Source organism: Primulina huaijiensis, unplaced genomic scaffold (genome assembly GCF_012295235.1).
Source record: "Primulina huaijiensis isolate GDHJ02 unplaced genomic scaffold, ASM1229523v2 scaffold42415, whole genome shotgun sequence".
NCBI lineage: Eukaryota > Viridiplantae > Streptophyta > Magnoliopsida > Lamiales > Gesneriaceae > Primulina > Primulina huaijiensis.
The window spans coordinates 199437-223542 of NW_027360177.1; the positions used below are offsets into that span (position 1 = coordinate 199437).

General features: G+C 31.6%; 2 protein-coding genes and 1 long non-coding RNA gene across 3 annotated transcripts; 1 reads left to right on the forward strand and 2 right to left on the reverse strand.

Annotated features, from left to right (window-relative positions):
* Positions 1-818: 818 nt before the first annotated feature.
* LOC140969612 (transmembrane emp24 domain-containing protein p24beta3-like) lies at positions 819-3012 on the reverse strand. Its single transcript, XM_073431011.1, has 5 exons — positions 2939-3012; positions 2545-2767; positions 1880-2066; positions 1676-1783; positions 819-1080 (listed from the first exon to the last, which is right to left on the reverse strand). Exons 1-5 carry the CDS (start codon positions 3010-3012, stop codon positions 947-949), a joined length of 726 nt encoding a protein of 241 aa, XP_073287112.1. The 3' UTR covers positions 819-946.
* A 146-nt stretch (positions 3013-3158) lies between these two features.
* Positions 3159-11068, reverse strand: LOC140969633 (uncharacterized). The gene is made up of 17 exons (XM_073431034.1): positions 10681-11068; positions 9167-9470; positions 8954-9083; positions 8732-8876; positions 8254-8496; positions 8075-8159; positions 7580-7682; positions 6790-6915; positions 6591-6704; positions 5413-5531; positions 5204-5288; positions 5029-5121; positions 4849-4938; positions 4624-4743; positions 4449-4540; positions 4028-4085; positions 3159-3452 (listed from the first exon to the last, which is right to left on the reverse strand). The coding sequence occupies exons 1-17, from the start codon at positions 10871-10873 to the stop codon at positions 3369-3371; spliced, it is 2184 nt and encodes a 727-aa protein (XP_073287135.1). The 5' UTR covers positions 10874-11068; the 3' UTR covers positions 3159-3368.
* An 11868-nt stretch (positions 11069-22936) lies between these two features.
* Positions 22937-23671, forward strand: LOC140969600 (uncharacterized). Its single transcript, XR_012173960.1, has 2 exons — positions 22937-23271; positions 23370-23671. It is a non-coding gene; the product is annotated as an uncharacterized lncRNA (long non-coding RNA).
* The last annotated feature ends 435 nt before the right edge of the window (positions 23672-24106 follow it).

The following is a 24106-nucleotide window of genomic DNA, read 5'->3' on the forward strand; positions in this document are numbered from 1 at the left end:
ATGCGAAGGATAAAATATTATTAGGGTATTATTGTCATTTGGTATGAACTTGGGAATTGGAGCTTTACCAAAATACACAGGCAGTGATGCGTGGCAATCTCCGACATTTATGATTTATATTAGTGGATTAATTAATAATTGACAAATATGATATTTATTCAGATATTATATTAATATAAATATTAAATTAAATAATAGACGGTGACGTGTCTCGTTTAATATAATTTAAATATTGAGTTGGCTCTCATTTAGAATTGCACATTTCGCAATCAAAATTTTGGTTCCGACAAGTTAATTTTTAAATGTAAAAAAAAAAAAAAAAAAAGTTGTACGTCTTAAATTTTCATCGAGTTCTTGAAAAAAAATGATCTTTGCATAAAAATTTTCAACGATGATTTTATCAATCATTGTACTATTTTTTCACATAATCATTACATTGCACATAATTCTCACTTTTCACATTAATTAACTTTTAAATTTTATATGCTAGGCATTTTCCTAAAAGAAAATTTTATATGCAAGTCAAAAAATCATTTATATCTCTTAAAAAAAAATCATATTCATTATTTTCCTCAAAATAGAAAAAATGGAACCAAAACGCCACCATATATAATATTTGTCAAAGTTTAAAACAAAGAACATACTATTTTTTTTTTTTTATTTCACCAAACCTTTCTTTTCTTCTATACAAATATAATCATTTAATATAGCCATTTTCTATACTTTTACGACATAATTATACATATTTAACTTAATTTTTCATTAATTTTCATATTAGTATGTTATTATAAGATATTTAAATCAAATATACTGTGATTTAAATTTCAAAATATTTCAAGTCTAATCATGATCGACAAGTGTGTATTTATTATACTTTAAGAAAATCTAAAACATTGGGCAACCTAGACTTTGAGAGCCGAAAATCGTCGTCCGGCCGATGAATTGATCAAACTCGGTCATATGCAACAGATTTGCAGAACATACGTCTGATGTACACAACCTGAAGTCCACTTACAAGAGTTGGCAATATGTATTCCCCAACTGTATAAAATATGATGCGCCTTCTTGTGCTCTCATTTACTGCACCAAGATATGGATAGCGCTTATTTCATGATCAATGGCGCATATTAGGATAACAACTATCAACTTAATGTAATGTGCAAACTAAAAGAAATGCACTGAAAGAATCGTTATCGAGTAACAGTCATTCTGCAAAGCAACCAAACTCAATTCTTGGAAGGGGGGAGTTTGAGATCTACCAAAGTTGATGTCTGTTTTTCGGTTAGTTCTATTTGTATGAACTTGAAAATCTTTGCTGAGTTAAATGTCCGATAAAAGAGAAGGTAAATATGAATGGACAAATTACACAGTTATCTTATCACCACCAGATATTGTCAAAGTTGCAGCAATGCTAAAAGAATTTCGATCAAGTTATAAATTAAGTAAAAGGGACTGTGTGCATCATGACATTGAGTAACAATTGTGTCTGAAATTTTCGAACCTTCACTCCATCAACTGACAAGTATTTCCATTGGTTTAGTAGAGTATTTCCAATTTTTCATGAACATGGAAAAGTGAGAGGCAAATACACATGTGGTTGGTTACTCATGCAACTAGAGTTCTTCCAAAGTGGATCCAGAATCAAAAGAGAAATTAAAAAACGAAAAGGTCTTACTATGGCGATGACGAGCGGCTCGCGCTTTCAAGTAGTTTTGCTCTGCCGTAACAGATTCTAGAGCCTCCCCTAGCTCAGCAATTTTAAGATTAGCGGGGTCCAAATGTTCTGAATGTAAGAGAGGAAAGAAACACCATAATAGAAATAAAAAACTAACGCTGGATCAAAATATACAATTCAAAGCAAAACAAAGGCAATACAAACCATCTTTGGCTATGTTATGTTCACTGGGAATATGGCCAACATGAATGTAGAACGATACTGTTTCTGGAGTGGAGTAAGGGTTGTGAAAACAGAATTTGTGCATTCCCCTTCTAGGTGCCTTAAACTCAAATTTGTCCCCTGCTGTCGCTTTCAAATTGTGCACTGTGTTACCATCAGGAGAAGTCACCTACACCAAGAATCGATAAATACACACAAGTTTTAAAAAACCATCAATTCAAATTTCAAAGATAATTAAATCTAATCGATTTTTCAATAGCCTGAGAGCCTGAAAAATAACCAAGTTAGCTCAGGAAACAAAATATTTTCTTGGAGACAAGGTTGGAAATTCAATAGAACAGTGATTCCGACAAACTGACACCCCTTGCATGTAACTTGCGTATTTCAAAACAGAACTGAGGAAACGCAACACGAGAGGGGGAATACGCCACAGAAAAATCACCAAATATGTATGAATGTATATTTATATGCATCCATATCGAAACTTATGAGTGCTTGCATGTGCGCTTGCTTTTAAGTAGTTTTGACTCTGGTCGGTAGGTATTAGTATCCTTAGTTTTTAAGGCTTTCTGCTCAACATACCGGTGTTCAATGCACACACACGTGTGTGCGTGTGTGTGTGTAGAGAGAGAGAGACTTGAATTTACAGTGAAGTCAATGCCGGGGTGATCGGAGCTCCATAAGACATCGTGGTCTACAGCAATGAAGTTCCCCGAAACGGAGTCGCCTTCATAATAAACGTATTCGTATACACATTCGACGTTGTTTACCGTAACCGACAATGCCGATGCGCCGCCCAAAAATATCAAAAACAGGAAAGTAAACAAGGAGGCAGACGCCGCCGAGTCGAAGCTGAGGCTTCTTCCCGCTCTTCATTAAAGTGAATCGATTGTTTAATCGAAGCCCCGCCCCGGGTCCCGTTTCGGGTTTGGAGGAAGCAAAGGAATATATTAGCATTAACGTTTTTTCCTTGATTTTCTTTTTTTAAGATGATTTTCTTTGGGTCATATTTATGAAGTGATTTGTTGCTCCAGCAAATGCCTGACGTGGACAACGACTGTTGGATGATACGACGCAGCTATTGATGACATGTTATCATCGACTGTATCAACCATGCTTAGTAAAATTTCAAAAAACAAATCTGAAAAATAAATACTTAAATGAATGAGAATACGAATATGTTGGGGATTGGCCGGTCAACTTCACTCGTAAGTTTATAGTCAACTAATCATTTATACATTTTACTGACAAATATTAAAAATAGAAAACTTCAAAATTTCTGATTGTCATATACTTATAATGATAAAATAAGAATATATTTTTTATTCCCTACCACGGTAATGTGTTTAATAAAGAGAATAATAACATAGGCCTGTACACTCGGAGAACATATTAACGAATGGACAACAATTTTATGTGTATATATATGTACATTAAACTCGATCACTTCAGCAAGATGTAACTCCATTATTTATACTGGTGTCTTATCTTCAAACGCAAGTTCTTTTGCCTCACCATTTTCAAACTTCTCCGTGTCTTGTTCGTCGAACATTTCCTGTAAATCAGAGACAAAAACAATGCCATATGCTAAAGAACCGTAATTCCAAAGCAAAAGATGGTGCCGATCTTCAAAACCAGAAGCTTAATAAAACTAAAAGTCAGGAAATTCACATGGCTCCTTTTCCCACTTAATTTGGTTCATTTAAAATTAAATCTCGATTATTCATAAATAAAATACACCGGGTTGTATATCTTTATGTCAAGTTAATTTTACTCTTCGATTCGTCACCTTTTGTTGTGGGTTTTGTAAATTTGTGTCCCACACAAATATGTTTAGTCCCCAAACTTGATACATTTCATAACATAGGAAGACACTAATGAGCGATGTCTAAGACAAGGTGATACTCCTCACTAGTTGAGATAAAAAGATCCCAAAATGCATGGACATGAACAAATCAAACCCAACCAATCTTGTCGTCGTATAAATGTGTTGAGAAGAACATACTCGTACACAAGAATATACATACATAATCAAAAAATACACCAATTAATGCAGTGATATAAAAATAATGTGCTTTGTGTGGAATAAAAGAACCACGCAATCAGTGAATTAACTAAAAAAATACTTACTTCTACAGGTTGGTCGACCGAGAATAGATTGATGCAGCTTGGATTAAAAGTAAAATCACTGCAGCAAGTAAACAACATTATAGGAGAATCAGAATTCTAAAAAATCAGCGCTGTAAAACGACATCACTTATCCGCTAGTCAGCTTCCGGGACGATAAAACTTAACAATCAAGTGTCTCTAAAATGAATTTTCTATCTCATTGCTTTTCGGTTTTGAGTCTGCCAATCTGAATTTATTTTTTTTTCCGAAATTGGAAAAGCCATATTATGATGATGGTAAGTTTTGAATCCTTTACTTTCCTCCGACGAATCAGACATATGAAATTGTCGTAGAAAACAAAATGATACTCAGAGCAACAAGGCGGCAATAAAAAGTAACAGTGCAGGTATTGATCTCGTTATATTATATTTGAGAAACATACCTCTTGGACAATACCAGCTGCCACACATACGGAATGAAAAATTCCTCAGGATGACTCTCTTGTTCATAGGTGAATCGTAGTTGCGTGAACATCTTTTCAAAAACCAAACAATGGAGTTAAGATGATAAAGCATAACAAACGTTGTAATTGACTGGTTACCCAAGCATTTGTGTACCTTCATGCCTTCACCTCTCCATGATCGGCAGTTGTTAACTATGATTTGAAGCACTTTCTCAACTGACCATTCACCATCCCTTTGCTGTGCATCAATTCGGCTGTTGAAGAAATCTAAAACCTGCAATATAAAATAAGAATAAGTATGACGATGTAACTCAATTTTGTTTGCTGAACATGAAAAGCAAATTTAATTCTCAAATGGAATGATTTGCAGAATACATACAGTATATATGTTTTCCAACAGTTCATTAAAACGTGGATGATTCTTGAAAGGTAGGAAAACCTCCTGCCTGTGCATAATTGCATAAATAACCTGAAGGTATGGCAGCAGCAAAAGAGGGTATGTCATACACACACGAGAAATAGAGCAACAGTTGCTTTAGAATTAAAATACTTGTGATACCTCAGGATTCCTAGGTAATGCATAAGTTAGGATTGCATTTAGTATCTCCAGCACAAGTCTCAGGAAGTCAGTATATATATGAAGTTCTGCAGACTGCAGCATTTGGAATATCATCAAATGTTTGTTAACATTATTTAACTTGTAAATATGATCATACAAAAAATAACTTCATTACTGGATCTTCTGCAACGGTGTCTCCACTCAGATCATCATCTGCTACATTCATTTTGTCATTTTTTATCTCTGCTAATTTATTATACCTACAAATTTAGAAATTTGAAACAATAAATTAAGAGTCAATAACAACATGAGATGATTATTCTTGTCATCAGTTATTCAATGTCCAGTAAGATACCAAGAAAAAAAATTAAAGATGAGACTTACTTCCGTGAAAGCATGTAAAAGAGGCTAACCAATCGCTGTGATGCGTATGCACTCAGGCGATGAACATGTGGTGCCATATTAGCCAAAGTTGCAAGACAATTTGTATGAAGATAGACATCCTGCTGAAGTAGTGAGATGTAAATGCCGAGAACAAATGACACTTAGCAATTAGAACTAATTGTATTGTAATGTTAGTCATTGCATCTATTAGGTTCTATTTGGATTGATGAATTTAAAGCTAATGATTTCAAATCCATCATGGTAAATCCATTAATTTGTTTTGGATAAATTCATTATACGAGTTTTAAATCATTAACTATAAATTTATGATGTATTTGAGTCGATGTAATGGATTCCAGATCCATCAAATTTGGATTCATTTGCAATCATTCTTCCAAATTCCTTCCTCAAATCCAATTCATTTAACCTATATGCAACCTTAGATACTCAAATAATCATTTGAAAATTAATTCCAAATAGGGTTATCTTAAAACATATTTTGAGCACATCTTCTGGTGATTGCTATCACTCAGTCATGTCGAAAGACTTCACTAGGTAGATGTATAAATTTCAAAAGGAACTAAAAACAGCGTCTCAAGCTTGAATAAAAAAGTAACAAGGGAAGATATGGCTAGCAAGATGGATGAGTTCAAATTTGATGCCTCCTTTAGTTGGTGCAGAGACTTCGTAGAGCACTTTATTTATAAGTAACTAATTTTCTTTTTTCTTCTCTGAAGGGCCAATTGCTGTATGCAATCGTTTCTACGTTAATAGATTAGCATCGAACCCAAAATTTTTTTTAAAAAATATGGTACAGAGTTTGTTTCCATTATGAAAAAATACCGGACTCCAAGAGGTAAATTTTCAACTGGATTCACAATGCACAGATGGTAATATGCTTTGTTCCATGGAACATCCGTAAAAATCATCCAAAAATATTAAACAACCAAATTAACATTGGGATTTACTTCAGAGACAAATGAAAATTTCTTCTATGATGGTAACTGCCGCAAAAGGAAACTAAGAATTGCAGTTACAGATGAAGATTATGAAACCTATCATTCACAAATAAACATTCAGGAACATCAAAAACTTTCAATGAAGTCTGCTGTTTCTGCAGCATTAATAAGTTCTAAAGCGAGAAAAAAGGGAAGAGTTGAAAGAAAAAGAAATCTCACCCGTAGCTTCGAGAGATTGTATTTCACAGTCCTAATTAATATTATGACCATCAGGGAACCAAGAGAAGTTTGATGGAGGATACGCTCTTGATACCATGGAACATTAGGAAGCATCTGTAGCCATTAACATTAACAGATGAGTGTACCTAAACGTAAGTAATAAGCTAATCAGCAGACTAAAGCTACATTTACCACTTACAAGTTTGTGGATGCTGGCATTGAATGAGGAATCTTGACTCAGTATAAGAAAAATGATTAGCACCATATAAATATGATTGGATGATCTTCTTGGAGCATTATATAGTGTTTCCAGCATGGGCATCAACTGTTGATCGTGATAAATCAGATATCAAACTAAAATTTGTGCCCAAACCAGTGATGCAAATGCATAGCACTAATGAGCACACGGAAAGTCAGTGAAGTGGCTACAGAAAATAAGCCTGCAACATTTTAGCAAAAGACCAGTAGTTGAAGATTGAAAAAGTGTCATCCCAATATAGAAGTCTAGTTTGATACGAATTTTGGGTCCTGCAAGTCTATGCATGAATTATTTCTTCTACAACAAGAAGCAATAAGTATGATGACCGCTTGAAGTCACAAACTAGCCAAATGTTATCATAACTACTCTCACACTATTAATACAGTCCTTTTCTTGTAACGAAAAACCATAAAAAAAAATAAATAAATAAATAAATGGTAAAATGATAAAGAACACAAAAGTTCTCTTACACAACAATTCTGAAGCAGCGATTTCGTAAATAAATAGCAAGGGCAATGGATGTACATTAATTTTACAAATGTGGCATTTTCGTAAATAAATAGCCACCAAAGGGCAAAAGAAAAAGGAAGTTGACCATACCAACATACCAAACCCCACCTCAAGCGTAATATAGTAATAGAGATTTTATTGTTTCATCCTTAATTTTCGTTCTTCAAGTCAGAAATAATGATATTTTCTTCATTTGAACTTAGACTTGTTATTTTCATACCAGTGTATCTAGATCTGTTCGCACCAAAACATACTCCAAAAAATCTGAATTTCCCTGGACCAGTGAGTAAAGCAACAGGACAGAGGTTTCGTCAGCCAAACACCTGCACATAAAAAACAAGAACAAAATTCTAAATCCAAGATATCGAGATTCGAGCTCTTTATAAGTGCATTTTAATGTGTAGTCTCTCTTTGTGAGGATGTGAGAGCAGGAGACGTTTAGCATATATAGTACCAATTTAAACCACAAGCAGAATATACGACATAACCAAGTTCTGGCTAATTGAAATCCAATATTCAAGCAGTGAAAACTCAAATGTTTAATCTTAACAATTACGAAATTATTCAAATAAAAAAATAATTTAAAATAATAAAAAAGCACATCAAAGATACTGATAAGGGAATTTGAACATGTTAAGAAACAAGTTCTTGCAGTAAAAAGATGTTAAATTAGAATCCAATCAGAAGTAGAGGCAATGAGATTGGAAACACTCACATGCAAAGTACATCAAAAAGCGAAGCAAAAGGAAGTCTCACGTTCAGACCACCGTGTGCATTACCCTCAACATCATTACGATCGACTGCAACCAGACAACAGAAAGACTCACATATTCTCAAGTATCGCATAATTTTCAATCAATAAATAACGAAACCCAAGAATTTTTAGAATAGTACATTGGATATCCCTGACACTTTCAACAGCTTTGCAGAAAGGGTTTTCTGAAAAATTCAGCTCTTCTTTTCGCAGATGCTCTGAACTGCTGTTATCAGTTTTATCCACCACATAATCCATAGAAATAAATTTACGATAATGAACAAGAACAAGTAAGACATTAAGGCTGCATTCCGCCAAAGGCTTTCTAGAAGCTTCACCAGTTGAGCCAACTAAGAAATTCAATGGTAACAGCATCAAGTGAGCTGCAAATATGATTAGCATAGAACGACTTAAAATGCAGAAAAATATCATGATGCCAGTAAGTAAAAATTGTAAAATCAGAGGATATAAGTATGCACGAATCAACAATGAACTGTTTCAAGAAAGTTCCTTGAAAAAAAATTTAAGATCCAGCATAAAAAGTTTGAGAAAGCTCAACTGTAAATCATACATCATATATAATAAGAAATGAATGGATGGCATCTATCACAATCTTACCAGCAGCAGAACCAACTCTCCTAAGAACACCAAGTTGATTTCTTTCGGAAAACATGGTATAAGACGAACTAGTTCCAGGAAACCGAGGGAATGTGATGTAATTGAGCAATAACTTCCGCACTACCAAATTAACCATGGAAGTTTCCTGCAATGATAATGGCAAATTGTGAAAGTAGAACTCTATATAACTGGCATTGAAGCCCAAAAAGTCACTAGCATCACCTGAACCATGGCTGCATCGATAAAAGGGTTAACATCACTTGGTCCTGGTGATGGCCCAGAAAGAAGCTGTGTTGACATTGCCGTCAGCAAGAAGTTAAGCGCATCATGATGAAGAATGTAGGTTTCAGGGCTGACAAGCAAAAATGCGTCAATTTGGGAAAATTACAATATAAAGCATGGCATCAATGATATATTGCAGAGATCATAGCATACCTAACATCAACTTTTCCAACAAAGCGCAGCACACTGTACATCATAAGGTTTGTAACATCTACACCTTTCGAGAAATGATTTGGTATGGGCTCAGTTTCATCCAGCGAAAGGAATAGTTCTTTGAAGTTCTCGCTATTAGCATTCTCGATCAGGAACTTCAAAAACACAGATGATATAAACAATGCATTAATAGCTTTCGAGAAGGCTGTAGTCGGCACACCAGAAGAAGAAATGCACTCTTGCAAGCACCATGCTAGATGAATCAAAATCTTTGCAAGGTGCCTGGTTGTGGAATTGTTCGTCGCTGCATGCAAATGCAACCGAAACAAATTAAATGGGATCCAAATTACATTTTAACGCTCAAATCTAGATTAGCCATTTATTAACCGAATAAAACAAAATTTGTGATTCAATCACAAGCAACATATGAGATCACTAGCATTTATCGCACCAAAAAAATAACATATCAATGACAGATGTTGGCAATCAAGATCATCATGGCAGCTTCGTGGCATGTGCATTTATGATGCGGTCTCCTTTTTTGGGTAAATGGCACGTATGATGCGACCTACCAACAATTACACATGGCATTGGGAATTCATATAAAAAAGAACACAAACAAAAATAACTTAAAGGAAAAAAGAAACTACTACCCAGTACCCACGTAGACACATATACCAACTTTATTGCTACAATGGCTTTCCTTTGTCCTAAATAAAACCCAATTATCAAGAGAGGTAAATCAACAGCATAGCTATGGCAGTAGGTTGGAATTTATTAATCCCAAGAGTAAGGTTGAATATTTTTCTACCAACTTTAAAAGCACGAGTCCGTCCCAAAAATTCACAAACATTTATTTTTTTCTTGCAGGAGTGGAAAAGCTTTATGCAGAATCCAATTGTTTATCTCAAATCCCAAATTTTGTGAAATAATATTTGCAGGATTTTGACCAACAAAAGATTCAAGGTATGAATCACAAGTCTTATATAACATATTCATTTCGATAGAAAGTAGAAGAAATTCCGATGGCAATACTAATACAAGCAATAAAACTCGATTCACAACCTGTGATAATTTGACAGCTCAACATTGAGAATGTCATATAAAAACTCACTGAGAGATCAAAGGAAAGTAGAGAACATCTCAAATAGACCACAAATATATGAAAATACACAGGTTATTGGACAAATTTTTGACAACTTCACTTTAAAAATTACATCAACGAAGCCAGGAAATCAACCATTCGTTTCTTGAAGCTCAATATTACAATATTGCCACAGTTAAAAATTAATAGTATCATCATACGGCACATAAAAAGTTGCAGTAAAATTGCTGGAGATTGATATTCAAACAACGCATAAGTTAGACATGCCGGAGTAGCACAGATTTCTACAAACGAGAAAAATGTCAATGCACGGTAACTTGAATAGCAACGATGACACGGCAAAACAATAGAATATTAAATAACAAATTGCTGAAACTCAAATAAGAAAAAAAACTGATGATGAACTGACCCAAGAGGTGACATGCTTGCCTAACGCGATCCGATTGCCAGCGAAGATCGAGCGGCAGCTCCAGAAGCTTCTGCCAGTAATCAGAGGTGAGAGGAAATGATTTTTCACCAACAAACTCGCCAATTAAGTACTCCGCCGTCTCCTGCGGGCGAGCTCCGCCACCCAGTCGCGGCGTCGATGGCACTCCGCCCATTCTGTATATATCAAACAGTCAGTAGGTGTGACTAGATGCGAGTGTATGTCTATCCTATATAAAATGCGTTCGGATCTGACGGAGGAGAGTGGTGGAGGAAGATTTAGACGGTGGATTTCAGAGAGTGAAATATTTTTGTGACATTTTCCTTGCGAGGGTTTGATTTGGAGAAAGGGGTGAAAGCGTGTTCAGAATCGTTGGAACATTAAAAACCGGGGACCTAAATATGTTCTTGGGATCACGTGACTTTGGACCAAAGTCATAAGACAAAAATTTGTGTGAGATGGTCTCACGGATCGTATTTTGTGAAACGGATATCTTATTTGAGTCATCCATGAAAAATTATTACTTTTTATGCTAAGAGTATTAATTTTTATTTTGAATATCGATAGGGTTGACCTGTCTCATAAATAAAGATTTGTGAGAACGTCTCACAAGAGACCTACTCTTTCACTTAAGTGTTAATGAGTTTGATTGTTAGCTCACTGAGTCACAAGATATACATGTTTTAATATTGTCTCATATTAGAGTCGGAATAGATATATATTTTATTATTGATATTGTCTCGTATTATCGAATGATCAATCTTTTGATATCTTCTTGATGTTATCTCTCTCTATAAGATATAAATTTTACCAATTAATATTTGATATCCTTATTTTTACGGCTCACAAAGCCAACAAGATCATACAACGATACAATAACTTGACACAATCTATTAAAAAAGTTTCTCAAGAGATCATTAGTTCCGGTAATTCTCTCACCCTACATTATAACATAAACATTTTAATATCATTTTATATATTTTTTTTCTTTAACACGAAATGAAATTATTTGATTTTGAACAACAAATTGCGGTAATTGTTGCCTTGTGTTTATAATTTTTTACGTTTGGTATTTGGTTTCCCGAGAATGAATCTGAAAATTGCATTTCAGTTGACTTAAATATTTTACAGATTGTAGTATAGGACTATAAATATCAATACATTGTCATTTCGTGTTTGTAAGCCATCGAACGACGAAATCAAGAGGTGATGAAGTAAAAATGTTGTGATAAATAAATCAGAAGTCTTTCATTTTATTAATGTTTTGATTTAATTAACTCAATAACGTAAGAACCAAAAAAAAAAAAAGCTTTCTTCATATTTTTGGTGATTTAATTATTTAAATAGGTTTGGTAACAACTGAATTTGCATTNCATATTTTTTGTGATTTAATTATTTAAATAGGTTTGGTAACAACTGAATTTGCATTGCCGAGGTTACAAGGTTTTTTTTTTACGACCAATGCACTCGTACCTATATAAATTATAGATTTTTTTATTAGTTTGGTTGACTTTTGAATTGCCTCATTTTGAGATTTTGGAGATTTATTCGTCCCATGGTTGTAAAAATATTAGGCATGATTTCTGTATTGTCGAATTCTCCGAGCCTTCTCTGTAAAAGAAAATGATTTCGTCTTATTTTAAATGTCAAATTTTTGTTCAAAATATTATTATTATTTAATCTCCACTTTTATATCTACTAGGTAAAGATGAGTGAGACTCACGTGAAAATACATTTCTGTTATCAATAATTGTTGTTAAAGAAATTAGATCCGAAGAGATTAATTTACAGAAAATTATATATTAATGATTTTCATGTTATTTTAGTCAATAGAAAATGAGTAATGCTACATGTACAACCACATTTGTACAATAATTCTTACAAAATAATTTTATATTAAATTTTTATATATTAAATTTTTTCTTGAAAAACTTCTTGCATATATAAACTCATTCAAAATATTATAGATTTACAAAATAAAACAAATCATATTCAATTTAATATTTTGTGGAAAAATATATGTTCACTTCATCTAAAGCAAATAAAAACCAAATAATTTTGACATTTCTTATTATCAATCATAAGGAGAAATATTGAGTAATGCTAATGATAATTTTTGTAAAGATTTATTTATAATAATTTTAAAAATTTACCTTCAAACATATGTCATTTCAGATTACATAAAGTTATAATTGATTTTCTTATATCCATCTTTTATAAAAATACATTTTATTCAATTGCAATATCATCAAATAAGTAATTGTTATAGTTTCTGACATTTACAAAGACGAAAAATATTTAAAATTAGTAAAACTATATGTATTCAATCATATATTGTTAAATTTTAAAAATAAACTAAGGCTTTGAAAAATATTTGTTGGATTTTTTTATAAAGAAATATGGATAGAATAAATACTCACGAAATATTTATAAGGTCATCTTTCTTCTATATCCGATAATGCTTCGTATCATTTTTGTGAAATGTAATTAACTGTCGAACCTTCTTCATAACACCAACCCACATGATTTAATTATTTGGTTTCATTATTTTAATTCAAAATTATAATACATAGTGTTGACCTTTTATTTTACCACGTGCTACTTATTTATGAAAAATAAAAATATAATATAGATAATATATTCTAAATCTTAAATTAAATTATTGCGTCATATATTTTCTTCCTTTATATTTTCAATTTTTATTGCTTTCAAGATTTTTTTTTCATCAGCTTTTTCTTCTTTGTGGGAAAAAACAATATTCTCATCATCTTCATTAGCAAATCTTATGGTGCTGTCGATATCAATCATTTGCATTTTCATATCTGTATTTTTTGATTCTTTTGTTGGACGACTTCTTTTTTTATAATAATTTTGATGCTGAAAATCTTTCCGTGCAACAATTTAATTATCCTCAATATTCATTCTTGTGTTTTTATCGTCTTCTATCACTTATATTTCAATATTGTTACAATTGAGACAGTTGATGATCGTCTTTTTTCTTTTTAATTTCTAATTGTTCGGAATCTACTGATATCTTTTTGCATTCAATGTTTTCTTTGTTGAAATTTTTTCATATATTTGAATGTGTTCAATTATAAATTATTTAAATTGTTTTGCCTATTTTGAGAAGAAATGTATATTCTTCTCTATTTGATGCCTCTACAAGTCTCACACAAATTAAGTTTTTTGTGGAAAAATTTTTTCGTTTAATCTACAAGCAAACAAAAACAAAGAATTTTGTTATTTCAGTCTTCTACAAATTATGTTTCTTTTTTGTAAAAAAATCTTTTAACTTAATCTACAAGCAAATAAAACCAATGAATTTTGGTTATTTCATCTTCTAGACAACTGAAAAATATGATTTAATTAATATGATATTAATTTATCAAAAAGTGTTCAACTCTTAGTGATATAACAGATTTATGCAATATATTATTTAAATACAAAAATTCAAAATTACGACCAACATATTTTTTTTTATATTTCATACTATATTATTGGAAGTATCAAATTTTTATATATTAATTTTTTTTTCTTGAGAAACTTCTTGCATATATAAACTCATTCAAAAGATTATAGATTTACAAAATAAAACAAATCACATTCAATTTAATATTTTGTGAAAAATATATGTTCACTTCATCTATAAGCAAATAAGAACCAAATAGTTTTGACCTTTCTTATTATCAATCATAAGGAGAAATATTGAGTAATGCTAATGATAATTTTTGTAAAGATTTATTCATAATAATTTTAAAATTTTACCTTCAAACATATGTCATTTCAGATTACATAAAGTTATAATTGATTTTCTTATATCCATCTTTTATAAAAATACATTTTTGTCAATTGCAATATCATCAAATAAGTATTAATTGTTATAATTTTTGACATTTACAAAGACGAAAAATATTTAAAATTAGTAAAACTATATGCATTCAATCATATATTGTTAAATTTTAAAAATAAACTAAGGCTTTGAAAAATATTTGTTGGATTTTTTTTATAAAGAAATATGGATAGAATAAATACTCACGAAATATTTATAAGGTCATCTTTCTTCTATATCCGATAATGCTTCGTATCATTTTTGTGAAATGTAATTAACTGTCGAACCTTCTTCATAACACCAACACACATGATTTAATTATTTGGCTTCATTATTTTATTTCGTCGTTTTAAATTAAATAATCTCAATTAATGTAAAATAAAGGATATTTAAAATCATGTCTTTACACAAATAATGTGTATTTCGTGGAAAAAATTCACTATATTTACAACCAAATAAAACAAAATAATTTTGGTATTTCAATATTTTACAAACTAATTGTTTTGGGAAAAAATTATTTTCACTTCATCTATAAATAAACAAATAAAACCAATGAATTTTTGTATTTCAATATTTTCAAATTAATATTTTTTGGAAAAAAAAATATGTTCAATTCATCTACAAGAAAATAAAAACCAATGAATTTTGGAGTTTTAGTTTTCTTGGCAACTTGATCCTTACCTTGACAATTTTGACATCATCATAATAATTGATTTTACAAAAACATCCTCACCAAATTAAAAATTTACATTCAAAGATATATATTTTAAGTTTACAAAAAGCTGTAACTGTTTTGTCAATATATATCTCTTATAAAAATACTCCTTCGTTAATTGCAAGAATATCTCATAAAGTAATTGTTATAGTTTATAGCCTTTAAAAAGAGGAAAAAATAGATAAAATTAATACAAATATATTTATGCAATCTTATATCGTTAAATTTTAGTAATAAACCAAGACTTTGAAAATTATTAGTCGACTTTCTTTTTTATAAAGAAATATAGATAGAATAAATACCCACGAAATATTTATTAGGATTATCTATATTTATATCTGATAATTCTTGTATCATTTTGTAAATGTAATTAAATGTCTAACCTTCTTCATGACACCAACCTTGGTAAAACAAAAAGAAAATTAGTTTAATTATTTGGCTTCATTAGTTTAATTATTCGTTTCAAAATAATTAATCTTAATTAACGTAAAATAAAATATATTTAACATCATATCTTTATACAATTAAGTATTTTTTTGAAAAAAATATTTTCATTTTATTTACAAGCAAATAAAACCAAAGAATTTTAGTATTTAATCTTCTACAAATTAACTTTTTTGTGAGAAAAACTACAAATTAAGTTTTTTCTGAAAAAATTCTTTTCACTTGATTTATAAAAAAATAAAACCAATATATTTTGGTATTTCAATCTTTTCAAATTAATATTTTTTGTGAAAAAAGTTTGTTCAATTCATCTACAAGAAAATAAAAATAAAATAATTTTAGAGTTTTAGCTTTCTTGGCAACTTGATCATTATCTAGAATAAATGTAGTTTGACAAATTTGTCCTCATCATTATAACTGATTTTACAAAAATATCCTTACTAAATTTCTATTGTATGTACAAACTAAAGACAAAGTTGACAATACACAATAGAAAAACTTTGACCTTAGTTCACACTTTTATAATATGTATAGATTTGTAATATTACAAATCATACCTAACCAATCGTTAAGTAAATGTTTATCTATTTATCCACACCTCATACAAAAACATAACCGAGTAGTTTGTATGATTCTTGAATACGTTGTGTCATGGATCTCAATTATATGCATTCTCGACTTGCTTCATGCATTGCAATAATTTCAGATTGGTTTGATAATGTCGTCCTTAAAGCTTGTTTTGCATACTTCCATGATATATCAGTGCCACCTCTTGTAAACACAAAAATTTTCTGAGATCTAGTTTTATGTAGATATTAAATATAGATTGCATATGCACATCTTGCAAAAGATAAATTGTCTTTGGGTTGGCGAAAAGCTAGATCTTACTCGAATGTTAACATAAAATGATATTTTTAAGTGACTATGTGAGTGCAATTCACAAAATAAATCCACCCATTACACTTAATGTATGACATTTTGGGATCAATGATATTTTCTCAATCTTCAAGTGGCCGGAAAAGATATTTCTCTGTGTCAAGTGATCAAACAATTATTGGTAATGACAATAAGGGGATTCAATCTCAATTTAAATTATTGATAGTCGTATCAAATTTAATTAACACATAAGAAATCTAGAAGAGTAGGTCTTTTGTGAGACGGTCTCACGAATCTTTATCTGTGAGACGACTCAACCATACTGATATTCACAATAAAAAATAATATTTTAGCATAAAAAGTAATAATTTTTCACGAATGACCCAAATAAGATATTCGTCTCACAAATACGACCCGTGAGATCGTCTCACACATGTTTTTGCCAATCTTAGAAAGCCTAAAATCATATGGTTTTGTTCCAATAATTTTCTTATTTATCAATCCAAAAACTTCCAGTTCCTTGGATAATATCCTTGTATGGTATCAATAATTTATTATAGTATTGTACAAACTGTTTGTATTACTAAGAAATTCAAGTTTAGAATAGCAATAAACTTATAGTTTAATATATGAATAAACTTTAATTATCGGTAAACTTCTGTTTTATTTAGGGATGACAATGAGTCGGGTTTGAGTAATATTTCATATTCTATGTCCTCATCCTCATTTATTATATTCATTATTATATATCTTAATCGGATATTCAATTTTATCACCGTTCACATATCCGTCGAATGATTGGATATATATACCGTACACAAATATCATATTACCACCTATAATCGCATTTTCTCAAATTTGAATTATTTCGAGTAAGCTATAGATGATAACTAAATTGTTGAGAACAATCTTGAAAAAAATTAAATATAAAAAGTAACACATTAAAAATTATAGAAGAAATAGCAAAATATTGAAAACAGTTTATTCTAATATCATTATCCTACAAAAATAACATCAACTATATACTAATATTATTCACAAATGCTGAATAATATACGTATACCGATGGATTCATTTAAATCTATAATCCCGTCCCATATCTATTTTTAGCTTGTTACACCCGTCTCTCGACCCATTTGACTAAATTTAAACCTGACTTGACCAGGTCTACTATCATCCCTAGCCTAATTTTGCTTCCCGTTGATTTTCATTGTTTTGTGTAATCTTCACCTTACTATAATTTTTTAAAAAGTAACATTTTTAGGGAAGTATTTTATAAATTATTATGTTTGAAGACAAGTGAAATTTCCCGGAAAGTACTATTTTGTTATGTTAAATTAATTTTAAAAGACTAGAACCATGGACATTGAATTTTAAGGGCGATTTGAAATTTTCTCCTTTCAAGTATATAATAATAGTATAATACTACATGGCACCAATTAATATCTTTGTGTCATATATTTCGTTTTGTATCTATATCGATATATTATTAATTACTAATGTATGATTTTTCCAAATTTTAATCTGTTCATATTTTTTAATTTCCTAAATCATTCATCCAGAAAATAATTATATATGAAATATTAAAGCTCTAATACAGTGTATCAATCTTTTTGTATTCTTATTATCTTAAACGCCTTTCTTCAACATAGACATAATACATATTTGGAAATAATAATGTATATTTAATTAATTTACATAAATGAAATGCGTGTGCAATACTATACTGTTGGTATAAAACATGAGATTGAATGTCATTTTAAACATCACAACTGAGATATATGAACCTCTTTTTATAGTAATTGAAAGTTCAAAAGTCGTTGAACTTAAATTATTTTGGACAATTTGGAAATAGGTTAATGTTAACGGGTTTTTTTTAAAAATAATTTAACTTTAAAAAAAATTTTAAAAAAAAAACATTTCCAAAACTACTGCAATCCGCGCTTATGGAGGGCGTGAGCAGCGTCCGCGCTTCGTAAGCACGGACGCTGGTCGCATAAGCGACGGAATATATATAAAAACCGTCGCTAAAATTGAATCAGCGACGGTTTATTAAAACCGTCGCTGTATTGGAATCAGCGACGGTTCAAAAACCGTCGCTAATTGGAAATACCACCCACCTGCGTGCACATGTACGCCGCGGATAATATTGAACTTTCAACGACTTGCAATTTTGCAGCGTGCAATATGCGCTACGAAAAGCCATCTTTGTTGTAGTGAAGACAGAGAAAAAAAAACAAGAAATTCATCAAGACTGGGATATCTCAATTGAATGTTGTTCATTTTCCTCGACATCATTATGTGGTCGAATGTCATGTACAAGATACTGCGGACCAACATTAAGCAAATTTGTAAAACTGTGTATGTTCGACCAAGACGAAGTCTTAAAATCCTGCTGACCAAACAAACCAAAGTCAGCCACCCCTGAATCACTGAAAAAACTAGGTTGAATAGTAGAGGTTCCTGAAAAAACTAGGTTGCATAGTAGAGGTTCCTGAAAAAACTTATTTTTTGATGAGCTTATTGTCTGTTTTTTTCTATATCTTCACTACAACAAAAATGGCTTTTCGCAGCGCGCAAATTCTTTTTCCGCAGCGTATATTGCACGCTGCAAAGTTGCAAACCGTTGAAAGTTCAAGATTATCCGCGACGTACATGTGCACGCTGTTGATACAATTATGCGTGGCGTGTGAAGATAGGTATTTTGGCATTTAGCGACGGTTCAAAAACCGTCGCTAATTAGCGACGGCTTATTAACTGTCGCTGATTCCAATAAAGTAACGGTTTTAAAACCGTCGCTAAAATTAACGACGGTTTATAAACCGTCGCTGATTCAATTTTAAAACCGTCGCTAATTAGCGACAGTTTTTATATATATTCCGTCGCTACAATATTCCGTTACTTACGTGGACCAGCGTCCGTGCTTACGAAGCGCGGACGCTGCTCCACGTAAGCGCGGATTGCAGTAGTTTTGGAAATGTTTTTTTTTTTACATTATTTTTGAAAAAAAATTTTAAAATTAAATTATTTTTAAAAAAAACCCAATGTTAACTTATCTTTCATTTTGTTTGTCTTATTCATATCTTTTATAAATCTCTCCATGTACTTGTAACGAGATGTTATTTTTAAGATATGATTTCAAGACTGGATCAAAAGGTGAATATTTATTCTTATATGCGATATCTACATTTCCTTCATTGGACAACACATACGAGAATAAATGTTCATCTTACATACGTTCATATAGTATTGCTGAAGAAAAGCACGAGTTTAGCATAATATTCATCTACATTTATGGTTTTTAATTTTATTGAAAGGTACAAAGTCAAGATGTGAGAGATACCTAACTGGTTGAACAAAATTCAAAGTTTATTAATCCAATCATGCTATTTTCTTTTATTATTAATTTTAAAATTTGAGTGCTTTTCTTTCAAACATTTTTTTCTAAAATTTTTTTTATTGTTATTAATGAGTGATTTTTCATATTTTGTCAAATATAATGATACCCTATTATAGTGTGAGCTCAGCACTCTCACAAGTCACAATACCTCGAGGAAATAGAAATCCAACAGCTCAACCAGAACCATAGGTCATCCGTGAGATCATCCGGGCAAAGTTGGTCGAACTACAAGAGAACCGTTTCCAATTTAAGCAGACTGGATGAGCCGACTTGCTGGCCAACCTATTCAAACATGGCCTATTCGAGCAACCACGATCTACCAAATCCGACCTCCCGAGCCGAGCCGATCCGATGTTTTGTATGGCTCACTCACAGCGGCTAAGAAATAAACACCAGTTTCTCACAAATGGATCACATTTGCTCGCCTCATCCATTTGGGCCCATTCGAACGCGCTTATGATTTTTACTTGTTGAAACTCTCTGGGCTTTCACCCAGCAAACTTTGACTAGATGCTAGGAGTATATTTGTCTCAAACTGAATGGGCCTACTTCTGCTTTATGGACATTTGATCTGACATTTTTTAGTTTTTGTTTTTATTTTTTTTCAAGCATACCTTAAATTTGACTTGAACCTTAAAAAGTTAGGTCATAGAAACCCAACTCCTCTAATGGGGTGGGTTTATTTTTGTGTAGATGAAGATATTTCGTTTTAGGTTTTCTTTTTGCTTCACGAAGTCATTCTTTGTATGATAACTTGGTCTCATGTGAAAAAATCATGCAAACCGTAAACCATGTTGTACAGACACTTCACAATTACGAATATGATAATATATCGCAAATCCAATTTTAAATATTAACTCATTAAATTTTTTTACCTGAGTTAGTCTTTTGTGAGACGATCTCACGGATTTATATTTATTATACGAGTCAACTCGATTCATACTAACCACAATAATTTTTCATGAGTTGGGACGAATTTAAGATTCATTTCACAAAATTGACTCATGAAATTATTTTACAAAAATTCCTATGTTTGTCTTACCGACTTGTCACTGCCTATTTAGATGACAATTTGAATCGATGTCATGTAAATTATCTTATTTGGAAATCCGAGGTATTTCCCGTGTATTTGTATACCCTCCTCTGTGGAAATTGTTTTGCTATCCTTTTTGATGGAAGAGTGGTACTTCGAGCAATATTTAGCCTACTGTTAGCAACGGTCTCTCCACAAGAACATTTGAGGATACTGCACCCACACTTGATGCCAATCTCATGTATCGCATATCAGATGGGCAAATAGCAATATAGTATATGTGGCGGCGGCTGCGGTTACGGGCCATGGCACGAGCTTTACGGTTGTGTACATGTTATCTCGGTCATTTGGGTATGTGCCTGTCATTTTGATGATCGAGATACAAATAGTTTGATATTATAATAGTAACCGAGGATATTCTCCGAGTATTTGTAAATGTTGATCCGATCCGGGGTATGCCCTGAGTGCTTACAATAGACGGTGTGTTGGGCACTGTAACTATTTGATAGATTCAGAGGGTAAGCTATATGCTTTCTCATGGGTTATCATCCCAATATATTTGTATCGAATTTTATTTATCCCTTAAAAAATTATATTTTGTCTATATTTATAATGAAAAATAATATTTTTAGTGTAAAAATAATATTTCTTCATGGATGATCCAAATAAAAAGTTTGTCTCACAAAATTGACTCATGATAACGTCTCATAATAATTTTTGTAAACATTCATATGTATATAGTCATTTACTTTACAATTTATTTACATTTTTCTTCGAGAATGCTTACACAAGATTAGATACGTCAACAACCAATAGACTGTTTAAACATGATCAATGTTTGGGTGTGTAATTTGAGTATTTTTTTATTTTTATTTTTATAATTTGGTTTTTTTAACATAGTGTTGACATAATATCGAAATGTTAGCGTGTTCGATATCATGTCAACACTATGAGATATGTATCAATATTGAAAAAGTGTATATTAGTGGAAATCGTAAATTGACCACCCAAATTTATTTACGAACAATATAACGTTCCAATGCTAAATTTGAATTTTCGATTCGGTAATCAATATATCCATTCAAATAGGACAAATGCAAGAAAATCCAATTGTTTTGACATAAATTAAATCTGAGCCCTTCCAATATTATGCTTAGTCGAATAAAATGTCTTTCTTTAAAACTTGATCGCACATCCAACGAAGAGAATGGTTTGATCAAAACGTGATTATTAAATTCAATTTACGACAACAGACCATCGTCGAGTGAAGCATGCAAGTATGGTTCCCTTTGTTTTAAATTTTCCCAATCAATCTACCAATTAAGAAACCAAGTTTTCAACTTGGATTACGTACACATTGAAAATATAACAAAACAACAAAAAATGAATCCCAAAATTTTGACCAAAAAATATGCTTCACCAGCTTGCAAAATATATGGAATCAACCCAATAATAACAAATTCTATACTGTATTCTCAGTCAAAGAATATCTACCAACTCTTTCAAAAACAATATACATATACCAACTGATACATTAAGGAAATATAAATATATATACACACATATATGAGCATGNACACTGAGATGAACAAGGTAACAAAACTGTATATATAAATATTTATTTATTTACGATGTGATTTATATCCTAATGATAAGAGTGAGTTCTACAAATACATGACTCTAAAATCACATCTAATTGACACAAGCCTGTCTTAGTTATAATTATGTCTTGTTTTAAATGAATATATTACTACAAATATCATTATTTGATATTATATATATCTAGAATTGGAAACATCTACTTCAAAAACAAAACTTTGTAGAAATTATATCATACAATTCATAAAGTTATCTAAAAAAATACCAAAAATAAGACCATTATATATGAAGAGAGTAGTTGAATAATGTTTGACTTGGGACTCATCCACACGCTTGCACGCAACAATAACAGCAATAACATTAACAGCCACAACTCACAATCAATTTTCCTTTTCTCCAACTTTCCTCTTTTCTCGAGCTTTTGCGATCAAACTTCCTACAAAAGTACACATCCACATCCCAAGTTCACATATATTATAATTAACCCACAAGTATTTTTACTGCCCTCTGCACCACTGTACCTTCACGGTCGCGAGCCACCACTTGAGGAGCAATGGCCATATTGCACAACCGCCACAGCCACCGCCACCGCCAATCAACTCTGTCTGTGGCCGCCATTACGTTTCTTCTTTTTGCCTCCGGCTCCGTTCTTGGCTCCAACCCATCATTCAAATTCAGTAAGTGCACTCAAAATCACCATGAATGAACTGTACAATATTAATGTCGTTTCTTGAGTGCTTAACGTAACGTCCAAATGTGCGGGCATATAATACAGGTGTTGGGGGAAGGAAATTAAGAGACGAGATGATGGAGCAAGTTGTGTACTCTAGGCGGCGACTCGGCGGCCCTGGATCATCGCCGCCGAGTTGCAGATCCAAGTGTGGGAGATGTGCGCCATGTACACCAGTCCACATTTCGATTCAGCCTGGTTTGAGTATGCCATTGGAGTACTATCCAGAGGCTTGGAGATGCAAGTGTAGAAACAAAATCTCCATGCCGTAGAAAAAAAAGTAAATGTAATTTCGGTGAATCAAAGTGTTTCGAGACTGTTTTATCTTCAGAATTACTCAAGTTTCATTCACTTAGTTTTGTTCCATAATCAATGCACCAACACTCCGTTATATAGTAGAGTTCGAGCAGAAACTGTTCAAAAATTTCAGAAGACTTTAGAAAAAATTATTAGTTTGGTTATATATATATATATATATATATATANTATATATATATATATATCAAGTTTGCATAAACTTTTGTTCTTGCTTTTTTGTTTCTTGGAGATTATTTATTAATTAATTGATCTTGGAGACAAAAAAAGAACTTTGGGAATACAATTATTGGACGTATCAAGGGTGACTCCTATATTTCTGTCTTTGAAAGTCTAATTAATCAATAATTTCAATTCTACGTAGTTGTTATATTTTCAGAAAAGTCAATTGTTTTAATAGTATATTTATCATTTTAACTTCAAGAGTCAGAATCTTCACGCGATTTTAACTGTAAATCTGAAAATAT